Source organism: Arvicanthis niloticus, chromosome 19, assembly GCF_011762505.2.
Source record: "Arvicanthis niloticus isolate mArvNil1 chromosome 19, mArvNil1.pat.X, whole genome shotgun sequence".
In the NCBI taxonomy this organism is placed as follows: Eukaryota; Metazoa; Chordata; class Mammalia; order Rodentia; family Muridae; genus Arvicanthis; species Arvicanthis niloticus.
This window is the reverse complement of record NC_047676.1, coordinates 29,426,481-29,446,873: the sequence shown is the minus strand read 5'-3', so window position 1 is coordinate 29,446,873 and position 20,393 is coordinate 29,426,481. Positions and strand designations below refer to the sequence as shown.

Sequence of the window (20,393 nt, the reverse complement as noted above, 5' to 3'; positions counted from 1 at the left end):
CAGAATTAAGGTGCCTCTGGCCTTCCCTTGATTTTCCCCACCTAAAATAGAGACAGATCTTCTATAGAGTTGCCAAAAGAATATAATTGTCTTCGATCTTCTTACTGAAATTTTAGTGGCCAGAAAACCATGCCTGGACAGACATCTGTCACACCATTATGATCTATTTCCATGTCACGGAGAGTCTTCACATTCCATTGTCTGTTCAGCATCCCAAGAAACTTCATCCCAAGCCACTGTACAGCCTGTTGTCCACTTAAACTGCTCCAGCGAGTATTTGGAGGGTAGAAGGGAACTTTCCCCTTTCCTCTACAGTCAGGTGTTCTAGCTCCCAACAGAAATACTCATCTTTGAGGAAAACATATTGCAAAATGGATACTGAGATGGCTTTAGACAGAGAGCAAAAGCAGTGACTCACTTAACGGTAGTGCAGAATCAGTGAGTCCAGAACAAGCTCTCTGACCAGTAAAGGTAATGTCGTAGCTGTCTCTGTCTCTTGAATTATACCAAGTCATGAGCCACACTAAGCACGAACAATCAGTCAGTATTAGCCTATCATGACTTTAATTCCCATTACTATTTAGCACTAGTTTTAAATTGGCTAATCAAAATATCAGAATCTTGTTCTATCATCAAAGATTTTTTTAAAGGTATTAAAATATTTTCTAAAGATTACAAATGTAAGCAATAAATACGATGAAATGGACTTCACTAGTCAAAGCAGAAATAAAACCTAAAGCAGATGACATTTTTAAATGTAAATAAAAAAATTAAGGTCACTGAAAGTTACCAAGAGATGATTTATAATTTTTCAAGGCTTCCCAAGGAATTTGTATTTATATTAATTAACATTTAGTAAATACCATTCAAATTAATATTTCCATTCACCTTTACAGAAGTTAACTCTGAATCTGTATTTGGGGTTAAGTAAGAGATGGAGGTGAAGAAAGAGAAACAGAAACCAGATAGAGAAAGGTGAGGAAGGAAGGGAAGAGGAAGGCACTGGGAAGACAGAGGTAATACAAACCTACACCATAGAAAAGCTCAATCTATCCTCTTAATGGGAAAAATCTGAAAAATCAATATATATAATTATGAAAACATCAACAGAAGATGAGTTTTTAATATTCTTGCTAATATTCTTACCAGATACAGCAAAGCTTGACACACCACCTCAGGAGTAAGATTTGTATGGAACAACCTGGTTTTCTCTACAGAAGACTTAAAGTTTATCTCTATAAATGTGTGCAAGTGATAAGGCAGAAAAAAGAACCTCTGACCATGAAGAAGGTATTCATAAGCACTGCTATTACCCTATACCCTCAGGAACACCAGCTTAGAGAGAACAACCCAATGTGAGCCGCCCCTCCTGCTGCTGTAAAGCAATGCGCAGTGATCACTGGCAACTGTGACACCCCATAGAGTAAGGGCCAGGGAGCACTCCCCACACTGCAGTCAGCTCAAAGCCTAGCACCAAGTGCACAAATAAAATAGCTGAAGGACGGGTTAACTGAAGATGCCAGGGAGAAGGTATCCAGAAAACATACTGTGTACCTGCATTGTCTTTATCATCATTCCCTACACAATGCAGCATAACTATTTACACAGCATTTGCATTGTTTTAAGAAATGTGATTCCAAAACCATGTGATTCCAAACATACAAGAAGATGTATTTGGGTAACCTTAAATATAGCACCACTTTTATTACTATTATAATAATGCAGAGAAGAGAAATAAACCTTCAATGAGGAAAATGTTTAAGAGTCAAAGTGAAATATGATGCATTCAAACTCATTCAAGATGAGGAGGTGAGATGACTTAGCAGGTAACATATCTGCCCTCTAGGCTTGACATTCTAAGTTGATTCCTGACACCCACGTAAAGGTAAAGAGAGTCGACTCCAGAACATGATCGCCTGTTCACTGCGTATGTACTGTGACAAACACATATGCAAACATACACACACTCAAAAAATAAATAAAACTTAGAACCAACTACATATACAACTCAGAAACTTAAAAGTACCTAGCAAACTATGTCAGAAAAATATAGACAGATACCACAGTCAGTAATCCAGACAAATAATACATCTTTTGGAAATTGCATTCACAGGGGCTGTCTCTGCATCCAGAACCAGAAATTCCTATGCATGTTAGTACTACTGGAACTGTGACAATCAGGACAGTAGTGACATTTAATGTACACTACAGTGGTCATTTGTTCTTAGCGAATGTAGATTATTTAATAAAGGAATATTAGTGTCATGATATGTTCATATTCTGTATATTTCATAATATAGTGAGATACTTAATAAAACATTCAGAATTGCCATGAACCAGAAGAGAATAATTTATTGCAAGAAGCCAAGCACTTAAGACTGCAGTCACCTGTCACCGCTGCCAACACTGAAATTGTGCTCTTCTCACTGAGCCTGACCCACCTTCCATGCTTTCCTATCATGTGTCCCAAAATGAAGTTAAAAACTTCAATTCTGTCTGGAAAAGAAGAGGGGAAAAGAAGCACGAGAAATTCTTGGTGTCTTCTGTGAGAGGATGAAATGAGTTCATGGGAAGGGTGTACGACAGTGCACCTGGCGTGCGACAAGTTCAGTGACACTGGCTAGCACAAAAACTGCCTCGTGAAAAGTCTGTCTCCACACACTCACTGAGAAGATAAATAGCCCATATTTGGTAAACTCTGGTTTGATTTACTTGGGGTTTGTGACTCGCCAGTACTCTGTGGGGCCCATCACATTAACTGCGATAGCTGCTTGGGTGGCCATCAGCATCAGAGATGTTGTTAAAGTGTCTTTAAAACGAGCTGCATCAGTTTCATGTGCAGTTGTGCAGCACAGCACACAGTTGCTCATGCTGACAGACCACACATTCCACTCCCCATCACACACGCCGTGACTATCTCTGCCAGAAACACAATCGAGCATCAATTCAGACTTCCCCCAACCCCAAGTTACTTGCATTCTATTTAAAACCAGAATCGCAATGATTTTCCTTCTAATCATGATTCTAACTCAAACAGGAAATAAAAATGTCAAATGTTGAATTGGCAATTGGTTCCTACCATCAACAATGGCTCACCCCAGTCATTTGATACATTTCACAAGGACCCTGTGTTTAATATTCTACATTCTAGACAACTGAACATTTGAAGACCCTCTTATACTGCTATGGCAGGGTCTCACTGTATCAGTAATTGAGTGACAATTGGATTTCACATACAAAGAAATTCACTTTGACTAAAGTTCCATTATCGTCACCTTAATAAGGGCTTTATTTATTCTGTTTTATAAGATTAACTGCCCCATCCCTTCCTATCTTCCATAAACTGCAACTATCATTTCCCACAGTCCCAAGACAACTTGTCTAGTTATAAAGAACATTAGTAGTTTAGAAGAGATACCGGATTAAAATTATAAAATAAAGATAATTTAAAATAATATTCTACTGAAAATGACATTAAAACAGTAATTCAAACAGCATTAGCATATGAACCTAATAGTATAGAAGGAGTGCTGGAGAGATGGCTCAGTGGTTAAGAGCACTGACTGCTCTTCCAGAGGTCCCGAGTTCAATTCTCAACAACCACATGGTGGCTCACAACCATCTATAATGGGATCCAATGCCCTCTTCTGGTGTGCCTGAACAGCTACAGTGTACTTATATACCTAAAATAAATAAATAATTCTTTTTTTTAAGAGTATAGAAGGGTCATGTGTAAATGAAGGTAGAATGTGTGTGTATACACTGTACATATATAAGATATAATATGGTTTTGCTTCTTACATGGGTATGTATATTTAAATTTTTAGTGACAATAAAATACAAAGAAAACCAGAGAAGTATATTACTAACATAAAGCTTCAAAATCTTGAGAAATTTGTCAACACTTGAGGACTTTGACTTTTATATAATTAGGACACTGTTGCAAATGGGGATAAGAAAATTTGCTTGGTGCTTATAGCTATGTAATACTAACAGTTACTAACCAAGTGCTTGAGGATTCTATGGGAGAAAAAAAAGATATAAGTGTATTGCTCCACTCTGTGACATAGACTGGCCTTCCCTACAAAGGCCTGTGAATGTCAGTGTTCTCACTGTCTGCAGTTTCAGAAGCTATGAGTTTGCACATGACAACTGGAGCCAGGGTCACATAAAAGGAGGTAAAACAGACAGACTTTTAAAATCACAATCTTCTGACATATATTTAAACTATGTATTTAACCTCTGCTTCCTTTTTCTCTGTAAGTCCTTTTAAAAAATGAAAATGTACTGAAGCGATGGCTCACAAGGTAAGACCACTTGCACTCTTGAAGAGAGCAGACTCGGGTTCAGTTCCCAGCACCCACATGTCTATAACTCCAGTTCCACAGTATCTATGATGCCACCTTCTGGACTCTGAGGACTCACATCTGAAACATTTATTCACACTCAGGGAAAACACTCATTCACATAAAATAAACAGTTTTAATTAGGAATTTTTCATGTAAATGGTATCTTTAAAAATAGTTTCTTGGGCTTATTTTTCTCTAATTATGAGCATTCTAAAGTGGGTTTCCCAACTTGGTATGAAATTTCATGGGTACCTGAAATTCTTTTCCTTCAGCTACTTTCCTTGGAAGCATCTCACCCATCACTCAACTCCTAATTCAACTACTGTGCCCATTGTGAAGACTCTTAGTCATCCAAATCATATCCCCACAGGCCCCTCTTGAAGCTGAGGTCCCAGATATACGCATCTGTATAACTCTTGTTTCTTGAACAAGAAAACAGTGCTTTGTTTGATGAGTCAACAATGCCAGCCCATGGCCACTATGAAATTCAGCTGAAAGCTAGACACTTACTCAAAGGCCAGTATGAGGCAGTCAGGTTCACATATTCCCATACCACTGATACAACAGGATATATCACTTAGTAAAGTAGGAAGAGTCTATGTATGCTTTGTAAAAGAAACTGGTGGCAACTGGTACTTGGAAGGCTGAGGCAGGAGGACATCTATGAGTTTTAGGACAGGGTAGGCTACATAATTGATGCCAAGTCAGCCTGGTTTACAGAAAAAAATCCTGTCTTAAAAAGGAAAAAAACAAAACAGCCACCAAAGATAACAAAAACACAGACCTAACATACAAATGATTTCTCTCTGACCACCAAATTTATTATAGAAGAAGATGCTGGAGCATTTTTCATGTAAATCTGATCAATTTTTCCTCTTCTTAAAACCTGCTATACTTGCGTTGTTGGAATGCAAACATGTAACATGTCTGCCAAGACCTTCACACTCCTCTCCATTTTGTTCCCTCTTATTTAATAAGGTCAGATTTCTATGTTTCTAAAATATGCCTGTCTAGGTTTTGTTGCTATTTTATTGTGGAGTTTCTTGTTGTGGTTTGAAACAGGATCTCACTGGAGCCAAAGCTGGTCTGGAACTCACTATGTAGCCCAGACTCACTTCAAACTTCCAGCAAAGATCCTGCTTTAGCATCTCAAGTGCTAGGATTACACATCCTAGCGCCATCACACTCATCTTAAAATGTGTCTTTTATAATGCTGCTTACTACATCCAAAGAGGTATCCTCTTAGCTGGGGTGGTGGTGGTACACTCAGCACTCGGGAGGCAGAGGCAGGCAGAGCTCTGTGAACTCAAGGCCAGCCTGATCTAAAGAACAAGTTCCAGGACAGTCAAGGCTATACAGAGAAACCTTGTGTCATTTTTTTTATAAATAAATAAATAAATAAATAAATAAATAAATAAATGCATCCTCCTCTCTCTGAATATAATCACTCTTTTTTGTTTTCAATCTCAGGTTAAGCATCAATTCCTCATAAACTTGCACTCCAGACCACATTAGGCCCCTCATAAATCTTAGTAACACCCAACATGCTTAGATCTACTCGCTTTTTTATGAGTATTTGTGACTATCTACAGCATTATAAATCCTCAGGACTGTTTCATTTATCTAGTTTCTACCTAAACCCATGCAATAGGCTGTCACTAAACATGCTGGTTGTCAGGCAAGACAGTTTTACAACCGAAACAGAAGGAATTAAGGAAGCTAAAAACTGTATTTGCAAAAGCTGTATTACTCTGAAAAACAGCAAATCATGTAGATTATAAAAAAGATTTGTAACATGGTGCCTATTGAGACATGTAAGTAAAGATGCCTGGGTAATGTTACGTAGTAATCACTACAGTTACATAGTATAAACAAAAAAGCTGATCCACTCCTCTGGCTATTTTATGTAAAAATAGACTTTTGTACATCAATTTCTGTTGGACAGAATATAATCTATTAATATTGATTCTTCCACAAAGATACAATGTTTGCCTGTTACTGCAGAACTCAAGGAAGTCATGAGGTGTAAACCAATCTGCATAATGCAGTCTGTGCTTCATGCTAAGATGACATAGAGAACTTTTGTTTCATTCTAACTAACAGGTCCCAGCCCACTACAGGAAAGCCTGGAATCAATTATTTCTGAGACCTTCATATTTTCTCCTACTTTGTTTTGTTACTATTATAACAGGAAAGATTTCTCCAGGCTGCTGCTGGTTTTACTTGGAGTACTTTTTTAAAGGCAGTAACAAAAGCTAACACTCCCATCAAGATAAATTTCAGAAGCATTATCACAAAGAGGGACAGTTTACAAGACAGAAATAGCTTACCAAGTTGTATAAACTTACAAAGTTTAGAAAAAAGTAGTGAAAAGGTCAACTCATTCTTCACACTTCCTTAAAAAGCGTGCCTGTCACCCTGCCACTCTAACTCACAGCAAAAAAAAAAAAAGCCAAAAGACGAGATACTTGTCCAAGTTAGAGATAGATTCAGCATTATAAGGCATAATAGAAAATGGATTAAGAAATACAATGCAAATAAATTTGGTAATTTTGACTACAAAATAATTCTCATTATATCCAAGTCTTCGAGAGGAAAAAATCAGTCAAAGCAAAAAGAACATTTTATCTTTATTTATGAGTTTAAAAAATTACAAAATATATAATATGCAAACACCTTTAATTCCCATAGCAAATTCATTTTATGAATTCTCACAGGAGCACTATTTTGCTTCCAACACTACTACCCAGTAAGCAGTCAACACAGCACACACCCTGACAGTCCCGTGAGCACACATATTCATTTAGAAATACAGGGACTGCACCAGTTGATTTGATACTACCTTGCCTGAGAAATCCACAGAAGAAATTCAAACTATCCTCTGTGAAATCCTGTTCATGGAATTCTAGCAAACAAGTATATCCTTCAACTCCTTGTAGACTTCCACATTCTTTAAACATAAATATATAAATTAATGAATTAAAAAACAACCATATAAAATAGCTATTCTGAAATCTTAAAATTATATTGACATTTTCATATGAATCTCAAAAAAGAAAGAAAAATGCTAACTAGCATTTCCCCAGTTTATAATCCCTATATATGAATTATTATTCAGTACTGATGTTTCTTGGCCCAATAAAATTGTTAATTAAAAACTGTAAAACTACAGTGAACTATAAAAACTTTGGAATGTATCAAGCATTCCTCCAACATTTTTGAAGGTGTAAACATATTGTGCTTGCAGCATACAGCAATGCAAAATGTGTGAGCATGTTCTGAATACGTTGTATAAAATACATAACGTCAGTGTGGCATTCAAATCTCTTACACCTGGACATATACGATAAAGTCTTATACCATAGTATAATAAATTGTGAAAGTACTAGAAAAGACACAAATTAAACAAAAGCTATTCAAGCATAATGGGGTCAACCTCGTACAGTTACTTTTAAAAAAACTTTTATCTGCTCAGAAATTCAATTCCTCCACAATATTTATTAAAATTTTTTGAGTAAAAAAAGTATCAGCCTGCATCTGTTTCATTAGTAACCCTGAAAAATGTTATAGATTTGAGTTATTACATATTAGATTCATAAGCAGCCTCAGTTATGTCACTAGTACCAACAATATATTTCAGCTTTATATTTGAACATGAACTTCCTCTCTGCCTAGCACTTTAAAATACTTTAGATTAGCATATATTTACTTTAAATCACTAAAAATCCAAAATATAATTAATAAGTCTACAGACAGTTCTTCTTGGGTTTCATGTGTGGTGCTAGAAACACACCCAGGGCTCTGAACATGTAAAAAAGTATTCTACCAAAGAGCTACCTTCTTTTTTTCAAAGGACTGCAAAATAACTGACTGAATAAATCCTTATTTTATGTTCTTACCAATTCCTAACAAAACATGTACTCTAGAGTCTCAACTTCTCAATAAAACTGCTACTTTTTCAGAAACCTAAGTTTTATAGCAATGCATTTATTAATAGAAACTTTAGTTTTCCTTACAAAATAAGTAAAGTTTATAATGGAGCTAGGAAGATGCCATACAACCAAGAGGACCTAAGTTTGATCCCCAAAACTCACACTGAGAGGCTGGGGAGCTAGGCACAGGAGTGAAGTGGACACAGGAGGACAGCAGAGATGGCTGACAAGACAGTCTGATTCTATCAGTTCAAAATTCAGTTAGAAACGCTAACTCAAAATACAATAAAAGAAAGGGGGTCCTTCCCACTAAAGGATAAAAAGAATAGAAACACATTGCTTCTTGCCAGCAAAAATAATGCATGTCTTACTGTGGGCATTAAAAATGAGATGCAAAAGCCATTGAGGAGATGCTGGGCACCAGTCTCTGGTCTCCACACACATGTACACACACATACATGCTATTCAACATTTTCTCTCACTCTGCATTACAAGTAAAAATAAATCCACATCTTGTCTTTATAACAAATCAAATCATGTACAAATAAATAACTTGGGGCAGAGAGGTGGCTCAGAGTGCTTGCTACTCTAGCATAAGACACAAGTTTGATTCCCAGCATCTACAACAGAAGGCTCACAACTGCCTACAACTACAGTTCCGGAAGGACTGACACCCTCTTCTGGCCTCTGAGAGCACCTGCACATACATGATGCACAGAAAATTCATGCACATACACATAAAAACACATACACATAAAAAACATAATAAGTACATTCTTTTTAAAAAAAAACTTTTATATAAACACTAATTTGGACAATCACTTTATATATCTGTGGTTGAATTTTAAGTGAAGCATTAAAACTGTGGTGATCACATATTTACCTATATGGTGATATTTGTAAGGTAGTTGCAGGCATGAACTCTAATTGTAAGTTCTAAATACCACCTGTTTAGGAATTTGTATTTTCTAATTGGATTTAAGGGCTGCTCCACAGTGGAGAATTATACCTGGTACTATAAACTCAGGGAGGTCAGAGGTCCTAGGAACAGCCTACACTGCATTGAACTGCCTTCAAAATATCTATGCTTATACACATAGATTAAGGCTACTGAAGTTTGGTCAAAGAACTTCTTTGTGCAGCAAGCAGCAGTGAGTGCTCACTCATAAGTGAGGATGAGTGACTTTTGAGTGCTCTGAACTAGATAAGACATTTCTATCATCCCACTGGCAAGGCATCAGAGATCATCATGGAAAAGAAGGTAGATGAATGGCAGAGCCCCAGGACAGAAAGGAATGATGTGAAATGCTGTATTCCACATAGGAAAGGTATTTTGCACCAACGAAAATCACACATCTATGCTTACACACACAAACCTGCACAAGATCCAGACTGTCAATATTCCAGCGTGGGATGGGGAGTGATTACTGAGGGTCCATCAGCGGCTGAAGAGCTATCGGAAGTTAACAGCTGCTGAGGGTACAAAGCTATTTTTCATCAGCGTGCAGACACTGGTAAGCTGCATCACCCAGTAAGCAACCCTTCGCACATGCTCATACAAGTACTTGTATTTAAATTCAGTGGAAAGAAGGGTTCCAGAGGCATGAGAGGGCGATAAGTCAGGGGTATGATTAAAATATATCACATACATGTATAGCATTGTCAAAGGACAGCCTAACATTACATTAGAGACAGAATTTGTTCTGCTAACTCTGTGACATGTTATTAATGTCTCAAGTATACTGACTTTGTATCTACTGTGCAGTTCTCAACATAAAACTGAGTAAAAGCAAACTATTTTGAGAAAAATATTTTGAACTTATTAACACATTAATTGTACATGTCCATGCCACTCAGTACAATATTGCAACATATGCATTTATGTAAACAGCACATATCCAACACTGGCTCTTACATGGACCAAATGAAAAACAAATTAAAGTGACCTATGTCTTTCTTGTCTTTTAAACCTTCAATTTGTCAAGCTAATACCAGTGTGTGCACATTTAAATTGTGGAATTAAATTCAAATAGGCTCTCATTATTGCCAGAACTCATGCAGTCGAGGAGCTTTATAATGTTCCAGAGTAGCCAGGGACAGTAGTGAGTTGCTGACACCTGTAGTCCCAGCAACTCAGGACTAAGTCAGGAGAAGTCAATTGAGTCCAGGAGTCTAGGAGCATCCTGGGCAATACAGATACATCTTACCCTCCCTCAAAAACAAAACAAAAAAAAAAACAAACAAAAACAAAAAACAAAACAAAAAAGGCAGTTGTAGAATATGTTCTATTCTTAGTCTAACATCAAATTTGAATGAGAAATTTTCAGGATTTTTAGCATGACATGAACTGTGCATTTTCCGTCTTAGTGACAGCCTCACACACAGAACTGCTGCAAGTCTAACTGTATGACTCGCTCAGTAACCTAAACAACGCAAGCACACCCCAAATCTGAAAGTCAGCAAGAAAGCCTCCTAGTAGCCAAAGAGGATGGCAAAGCCCATGTGCTAAAAATCGTGTTTTATATAGTCTTTTGTTTGCTGTAATTCTAAGAATAAATAAATAAATAAATAAATAAGGGAGGGGAAGAGAGAAGAGGAGACGAGAGGGGAGGGGAGAAGAGAGAAACGGAGGAAAGAAAGGGAGAGAGGAGGGGGGGGGAGAAGGGATTAGATAATTCCAGCTCTAGCCTTCTTGATGAAGTAGAAAACTAAAGGAGAAACAGGTGTTTCTATAGCTCTAAAATGAAAAGCAACAACAGAAATAAAGCAGGGGAGCAGACATGAACCCCAAAACACTATAAATAGGTCTATATTGCCAAAGCATTTTCAGGAATAGCATACCACAAGATAATAATTTATAAGTTATGAAAATGTTAAACTATATTCAAAACACTCATGAATAATGCAGAAAACTAATGTTTTTAAAGTTTCCCTCCAAAATACTTGGAGTAAAAAAAAAAAACTTTGAGTTATAGGAAATTTACTTTTTTGGAACCCATTTATGTGAACCACCATGCTTTAGAGAATTGTACAATTATACTTACATATGTTAATGATTGTAAAAAGCTAACTGAAATCTGCCTAGCAGCTTTCCAGAAAAAAAAAAAAAAAAGTCTGTGAGATTCAACATGTTCCACACATGTTCTAAGAGGAGCTGCTCACCGGGCTGTGTAAGACCTCTTCACATTCACATTAACCGGTAGACCTACACATGAACACACAGGCTCTGTATATTTATCCCAGGTTCAGATCTGGAAATCAGCATCATCCTATTTTACAGAAATCTAAAATTTAATAGCGAATTACTTATCCACAGACACTTGTAGAGTGCCCAACTTCCTTTGGTTCTTACTATGAGTATATAGTCTTTCCACAAAGCCATGCCAAAACTTGATGAATTTTTTACTGTATAGTTCATCTTTAGAGCCTATAAAAATTTAATATTTATAATTTGCTGAATTCAATCATAGGAATCATTTTTTATTGCTGGTCTTCATTTCCCAGGGAACTCTACCCGACAGCACAGTACAGGAGACTGCTGGGAGAAAGACAAGAGCTGCATTGCTATGTCTAGAAAATGGTGGGGTTTAGCTCAGTGGTAGAGTACTTGCCTAGCAAGCGCAAGGCCCTGGGTTCGGTCTTCAGCTCGAAAAGGGAAGGGAAGGGTGTAGAAGGGGAAGGGAGAAGGGGAAGGGAGAAGGAAAGGAAAGGGAAAAAAAGGCAAGGCTTGAGAGTATGAAGGGATTGTTTAGAGTTTTCTTTAATTCTGTTTTTCAGCTCTTTCATGCATTTATTCTTTAGCGCTGGGACTCTCCAAATGAAGACTAGAGATCTTTTCTCCACAGACATTTTACACACCCTAGCAGTCTAAGAAACTCTAGTATAAAAATCCAATGTAGAAAATCCCCCATCACTCAAATCTCATAATATACACAATATTGATTTGCAGGGTTTAAAACACACACTATATATAATATATATATACATATATGTGTGTATATATAAATGTATATATATATGAACTTGATTAAGTTAAAAAAGGTTGAGTAGTTAGCCAAGTCTCTCATGAGTCCCCTTTCCTACATCTTAAAACCAGCTTTTATAAAGGGAAACAATGGTATGAGGGCGGCATCTACACACACAGGTATTAAGAAAGACCGCACACCAGGGTTTTTTTAAAAGCTTCAAAGAATTTTTTAAGCTAAATGGGACAATAAACAAAGGGCACATAGCACATACACTTCAACAGTGAGTCACATCTGTACACACAAGCCCACTCATGGTCTACTTTTGCTGTGCTATGTAAATCTTGTATATCTCATTATATTTTACTTCTACTCATATCAGTTTTATATAGGAATAAACATTTTTCTTTATAACCACAACCCTACATAGTTCAATAAAATTATCTGTGTAGTTTATAGCTCATGCATAGTAACTCATTCATAAAGTTCAATGGTTTAGAAAAACAAGCATGCATTATTTCTCACGTGACTACTAGTCCTCTTAACTGAGTTAACAAGTATCAGCCCTGCCAATCTCCCACAGGGCTGAAGTTGGCTGACTTTCTAAACTGGTTTACAATAACCTAAGCTGAGACTGAACTCACTCCACTGGACCACTCACCCTGCAAAGGGCTTGATCAGATGCAACACCATAGCCTAAGGAAGTAGAAGCCTACACTAACTCTTGAGAGGTTTGTGCTGGGAACTGATACACCATCATTTCTGTGATGCTAACTTAGATGACTGGTGTATGGAATAGCCCCTTCCCTCCTATTGGGAGTAGCTACACAGTCAAATTGCAAGGAAGGCGTAAGGAAAGATAAAGAACTGGAGCCATTTTTAGAGTCCTCTGACCTATTATTAAAATGTCCTTTCTCTATTGATTCTTTGAGGGTAGGTCCTTTTTTCTTTTTGGAAGGAAAAGAAAGGAAAGGAAATCAAGAGTCAGGTCACACGATTTATGTAATGCCTTCCATGACATTTTCTTCAAAGCAACCCCATACCTTTTCTTTCTGTTCAAAACGTTCTCCCTTTTTTTGGGGGGGGCGGGTTTAAATTAACTAAGTTTTCACGTCACTACTCATTCCACAGTACATGAAATTAAACTTAGGGTTGGTGAGCGAGCTGAGTCAGTAAATGAGCTTGCCAGCCAGCATGACGACCTGAGTGTCAATCCCAAAGCCCATATGGTAGAAAGAGAAAACTGGCTCCTGACTTCCACCCATGTACAAGCATTAGATGGATGATAGGTAGATATGTATAGGTAGATAGGCAGGGTGGGTCTATACATGCATGCATGCATGCCTGGATGTTTAAAATAATAAAATAAATATAACCTAAATATATGATTCACTTATAAATAAAACCATCCTGGTTCTTCATATATTTTATATGTATTGGATAGTAATATTTTTACAGATCTAAGATACGATTTCCTCTCATTCTTTAGTAAATCCATTTTCTCTCATTAATTTCCATAAAAGCAACTTACAGAATTTGTTTTCAAAGTGCCATATGAAAGTTCCCCAGGTTCTCCCTAAACCATAGTATTGGCAGCCTTCTAAACTCTGCTGCCTGCCATCCACCTGAGGCCGTGGCTGGGGGGTGTTTAACATTGCATGTGTGGCCTGACTTTCTGCAGACCACTACAGCCTGGGATGAAAGTGAACTCTGGTCTTTTCTGTGGTTCTTAGCTTCTCCCAGTGCCTGCAGAAGGCTAGCCCTAGGCTTACCAACTGCTAGTCTGGACCCACTATTTTTTCCTCACTGAATTACTGCATGTGTGTACCACGCAGCACTCTTCCATATTCTCTCTCTCCTGGTGACTGATGGAGTCAGACATTTACTTTCCAGCTTAAATACCCTGGAATTCATAGACAAACATTTCACAGTGAGTTACTACAGAAAAGTCGACGGGATTAGAAAGGAATAACAAACACTGGGGAGACGACAAACTTCATGAAAAAAATAGGCATTAAAATGCAAACACTCAAAAGCTTTCTTCAAGACAAAGCCCTCTACTCTTGCTCAGAAAGCAATTTCCCACAGCTGAAATGTTTGCCAGCGTTTCACTATAGAGGGGAACTCACAAACTCTTAACTCCAGCATTTTCCTTCACGCCTACTAACTCTACCAGTAAGGCTGCACGGGGCAGGATGCAGAAAGAACAGGGACTGTTCAAGGTGAGGGAATGACACAGCCACACGGAGGCAGACCAACCAAAGCACTTCAGCTTATATCGAAGTAAGGTGACTGTGGCGTGTGGGATGTTCTCCATTGCTACCATTCTGTGATTGTCACTTGCATGCAGAAGTGGTAATAACCGTCAGCTACTGCTGTTAACTGCTGCTACCCAGCAAATCGAGGGCAAGCATTTGAGAGCTAGAGCTACGTGTGCTTTAGTCAACATGTTTCACACAAACCTCTTTGATAACTTTTGAGTGATTCTTGTATTCATGTATTGATTGGCTAATTTACCTGTGTGGGAATATGTGCGGGTCTCTCTCATACCATGTAAACTCCAGACATGGAGCTCTTACCCCTGAACAATCTCACTAGCCCTTTGTGGGTTTTGTTCTTAAAAAAATATCAAAATATACAGATTCACACACAAAAAGAAGGAAAATACCAGTTATTTCCTTTATCGTTACAAAAACCATCACAAAGCACTTTCAACTCTAAGAACAGGCAAGAACTGTTTTAAAAAGTTATATTTTTAAAACATGTAGAAACATTATATGAAATGGCAGCCAAATCTAACCATTTTAGCTGTGAGAATGCTTTTTACTAGATGACATCTATCAACGGCAAGATAAGGAGGGGCTCTGAACTGAACGTTAATGTTCACAGTGGGGCTGGAGAGATGGCTAGGGACTAAGAGCCATGCTGCTCTGTCAGGAGCAGAGTGCTAAGAGCACAGCACCCAAATCAGGCGGCTGGCCATCTCCTCTAACTCCAGTTCCAGGGGTCTGATGCCCTCTTCTGGCCTCTGCAAGCACATGTACTCCTACAGACAGACAGACAGACAGACAGACAGACAGACAGACAGACAGACACACACACACACACAATTAAAAATGAGATAAATCGTCAGTGTGTCATACTACGTTGCTTAAGCTGTAGAAACTTACTTTGTAATAGCTGCAGAGGCTACACACCCACAGTGAAGAAGGGGTTGGGAAGTTTGTTTTTTCCAAGGCCCTTCCTCCTTGGCTTCCTGATGCTACAGGCTTCCTTACTGTGGCATCCTGTGGCCTTTCCCTCGGGCATGCATCCCTCACACCTTTTTTTATAAGGACACAATCATACTATATTAGGCTCATATTCACAGCCTCATATTCACTTCTTTTATGGCATTAACTCCCAAAATGGTTGCATTCTGAAATCCTAAGAGTATTGAGGCACAAAATCCATAATACATATCCTTCTACTTTATACAGATTCTGCGTGGGTGTCATACTCTTACCCGGGGTCATACTCTTACCTCGAGTCATACTTTTACCCTGGGTCAGTCATACTCTTACCCTGGGTCATACTCTTACCCAGGGTCATACTCTTACCCAGGGTCATACTCTTACCCTGTGTCATACTCTTAATCCAGGTCATACTCTTACCCTGGGTCAAAGCTACTACAAATTACAAAATGATAAAATCCCATATTTTATCATCCCACAAGTAAAAATGAATTCCTTCTGATAAGCATTTTCATCTTCAACAACATCCGGTTTTCATTACCATCTACTTTCACAAAAACATTTATTAAATGCTGCTTTCTTGTGCACTCCACTCTAGTAAAGTTGACAAAACAGGAAAGACTGCTATCTTCCCTTCTTCCTTTTGTCATTTCATGCCTGGATCAGATTAACCTTGGTCTCTGTTTCATACTGAATCCTCTGGAGTGGAAATGAGAAAACATGAGTATCTGTGACACACATTCAGAGGTCCTCAATTTAATCTGGTAGAAGTTGAGCCAGAACAAAACCATAAGCGCCACCTTAGCCTCCATGGAGCCGGTTCTCACAAATGTCAATGGCTCCTCTCTCCTATTATATCAAAGTTAATTCACAGTTTTGTCCTCCCATGAATAACTGGCTGAATTCTACATGAATACAGCTGTCAGAATTCTACCCTCTACTCCAACACTGCTGTGAAGCCACAGGCTAGCAACACTCCTGGGTGTGTTTAGCACTTAGTGCACAGCACAGTGACAAGAAAGGCAACTCAGGTCAATGGCTGCCTACACCATGTTCTTTTTATAGAAACTATCTCTGAATGAATTGTCCAAAATGAGCCAAGGAACAGAATAGAACAAAAATGAGGATCAAGCAAAACAGGCTATCACTGGTGGAACCTGTTCACATATCTTTGCTTAAACCCTAAATGCCTTATTAAAATCTCCAAAACAGAGGGCTGGAGAGATGACTCAGAGCTAAGAGCCCTTACTACTCCTCCAGAGGATATGAGTTAAGTTCCTAGCCACATCAGGTGGCTGGTCTAAGGGGATCTAACGCCTCTGGCCTTCAAGAGCATCTACACACACATGCACATAACTACACTCAACCAACACACACACACGTGCACACACACACTTAAAAAAAATAAAAACCAAATAAAAAGAAAAGGCCAGTCATAATAGTGATTTCAAACCAAGAAGATTCCACCTGCACAGCCAGAATGTCTCCATGCCTCAAAAACCAAATGAACTACAGAGAGGGTTAATGACCCTCTTTAACTGTAAGTGACCTTTCATGACCACCTTCCCATTCAGGTAATATAGCAGGAGTATCACATCACAATGATGTCCTAGAAAACTTCAAGGCAAAGGGAATTTGTCCTTCCAAGGAGAAAAACATTCCAGTGTTCTTTATGAAATGAGGTCTTGTATGCATTCTTGTGTAAAGGGACTTGTATCTTGTATCTGAATCTGTAAATTGATTACCATCACTTTCTGTGTGTAATCACTCACAATGGGTTCAAATCCTGGCTCAGGCATTTAGAATTAGATACTGTTGGTAAAGTCATAATCAGCTTGATCATTTGAGTGTATAATCACATCACTGTCTACCTGATTTTAGAAAGCGTAATCTCATAAATTGCACTGCACAGACTAACTCAATGTACATTCTCAATGAATGTTCACCTCACTTGAAAATATTAGTGTTAAATCTAGCTCTGTTGGACTCCTTGGTTTTTCACTGTATCAATATCCTGATCCTTTACACTTGTCTTAAAATACTTATTTGACTGGTTCTTGCCTTCCTTCTCAAATTTATTTCCTACCATTCTCATCTTTCCTACCAACCTACAAAACGCCAACTAAGTCATCTTCTTTCCCTCAAGCATGCTCTATTGTTTTCTCACCTCAGGGTTTCTAAACACAGGATCACTTTGGCCAAGAAAGGGTTCTTCCCTTGTAGCACCCTCCTCTGTACGACTAAAGTCTCAACTAAAAGGAGACTTTCTTGGGGTCAGGCTGTAGGTCAATGGTAGAATGTTTGTCTAGCCCTAGGCTTAACCTTAAGAAAAAGGAGGAAGAAGAGGAGGAAGAGGAAGAAGAGGAAAAGAGGAGGAAGAGGGTGACTCAATGACAAAAAACGACGACGATGACAACAACAACAGTGATAACCACTTTATGTGTGGTAAATCCTTCTATGTTCTCTCTGTTTTACATGTGTGGGTGCACATGGACACACACATGCCAAGGTATCTCCATGGAAGTCCTAGAACACTTACAGGAGTCTATTCTCTCACTTCACTATGCAGGGCCCATGAATCAAGCTTGGCTTGTTAGGTACCTGTATGCACGAAGCCACCTCACCGGCCCTCTCTACCCTTCATTTCCTTTAGTTTGACTTTATCCAACAATAATCACCACATAGAACTACAGTGCTTATCTCTGAGCATCCCTGTACTTTCATCTTGCAGTCCTCACTTCCAAAGGAACACAAGGCCCAGAATGGTGGCGCCTCAGAGCAGAGTATAATGTTCCACGCCTTGGCTCAGAACTAAGTACTAGTCTACATCAAAGGCCAAGAAAAAGGTCAATCAATTTGCAATTCATGTGAATTTATTACTGACAGACCTCTCTAGGAAGTGGTAACGGATATGGATAATGGAGTCTGTGCCTCTAAGTAAGTGACCCCAACAGAACTCTGGCTGAAGAGCAGACGGCTTGTACAGTGACACAGTCTCATTTCAGATGGAATCAGTCTTCACTGCAGAGATCCTAGACACGCTTGCAAAGACATTCAGGTCCTCCACTACATCAATCTAATCCAGTGAGTCCCCTGATAAACTCGATTGTAATTTACAAAATCTCTCATTTCCGTAGCATTCATATTTGTTTAACTAAACTACACTGCAGACAGAAGTCTAAGCAAAGCCAAGAATAGGAACACATAAACACCAACATTCCTACTACTCTATTTCTTACTTTACTAGGGTTGCCATGATACAACTGTGAAGAGATACTAAAATCTACTGAAGCATTCAAAAAAGTACCAACAATACTCACGCATCATTTGAGCAAGTCATAAATTCGCCTTTTATTTTGGGATGCCATGAGCCAGTATGAAGCATTGCTGTATGGCCCTTAAAGAAGAAAAAGGAGAGGGTGTTAAAAGGTAAAGCACACTGGCATCACACGTTTAAGAGTATAAAACCTTCAGGCACCCTCAAAATAGACTATCTTACTTATAAAGTAGTACTAGGTTGTACCAACTTCGTCTCACACACATGCTGGATTTCACTTGTTTCCCAGTCTCAGACCAGTCTGGAAACCAGCAGTGCTTATCTGTCACAGGTTCCTAATGAGGGTAGAGTAATTGGTATGTTCTCTTTAGGAAAAACATAAGAGACGAAACCTAAGGCAGGCAGGTCCTTTTTCAAAGTCATGATCTTTTCTTTCATAGAAAATAATATAAAACTTAGAAAGCATTTACAAACAAGCAAAGCAAGAGATCCAGGAAGAAAATTCTTACATCTTAAAACTGTTAACAATACTGATTCTAAAACCTAGTTGTAAGAAGAAATATGAAAAGAGGAAAAATATTTCAAATTAGCAGGAAAATTATCTCTACCTAAAATAGAGAACATAAAAATACTAGAATCAAAGAAACATGATAACAGTATAAAATTAATATACAACCAAATCAAGCATAATATTTATCAAATACAGACACACATACAAACATATCCTACACCACACAATCCCAGCAAGTGAAGTTAGGGGGAATCTCTTACACAGCGAGTCAGGATCAGGGGAGGCGAGAAAGAAGCTAACAGTTCTCATAGAATAATGACAGTATCCCTAACAAAGTCCAAAATAAAGCTATACCTTTTTTTAAATGCAGAATATACAGATTAAAACAACTTACAAGAAAAAGTATCAGTGCCTCTCTGAAAAGAATAACTCTGCAATCAGAGCCTGAAAGTCATTTCCAGTTCAAACTGTCCATAATACCTCAAGCAGTATTTAGTGTCATCCTAGCAATTCTATGGAACAGAGACCACCAAGGTAGAGTCTCTTGGAGGGCAGTGAGGAGACATGACCTGAAGCCACACCCAGGCAGACGAGATAAAAAGATGGGGATCTGCTTCTCTGTATCTGAACTTCCAACCATGTTTCTGCTTCTCCACTTGCCACACCTATGTGCATTTCAAACATATATGTCCAATAAGGAAATCTTGATTTATAGTTTCTAACTCATTTTCAATCTGCTTCCCAGTGAAGCTATAAACTTGGGAGTCATCCTTAAATCCTCCCCTAGCCCCAATCCCCTAACCTTGGAGATATAACCAGATTCCATCTACCAGCCGTCTCCAGCCAAGTCTATCAGACACTCCGTCACCACTACACTCCTGTAGAAGCCAGCGTTATCTCATGCTTCCTCGTCGGTTATTTTTGTTCTCCATCTCTTTTCTTCCATTCTTAGCTCATGTTCAGTACAACAATGTAAGCCCATTTACAGTACAGTTCTGAAGTAGCTGAGGCAGACTCAGGAGGACCCCCAGAATGTACTGCGTACATAAGAAACTGTCAAAGAGTACAGTATCCAGCTCCAATGCCACACTCCCCGGTCTCTGCCTTTACTAGCTCCAGCATTTTT

The 20,393-nt window shown here is 38.4% G+C and overlaps 1 protein-coding gene across 1 annotated transcript in view; it reads right to left on the bottom strand.

The window, feature by feature from the left end:
* Wdr70 (WD repeat domain 70) overlaps window positions 1-20,393 on the bottom strand; it is a 221,653-nt gene that overhangs the window by 118,506 nt on the left and 82,754 nt on the right. Inside the window, exon 9 of the mRNA XM_034523560.2 lies at window positions 18,800-18,876. Within this exon, the coding sequence (XP_034379451.1) occupies window positions 18,800-18,876 (77 nt within the window). The remainder of the gene's footprint in view (window positions 1-18,799; window positions 18,877-20,393) is intronic.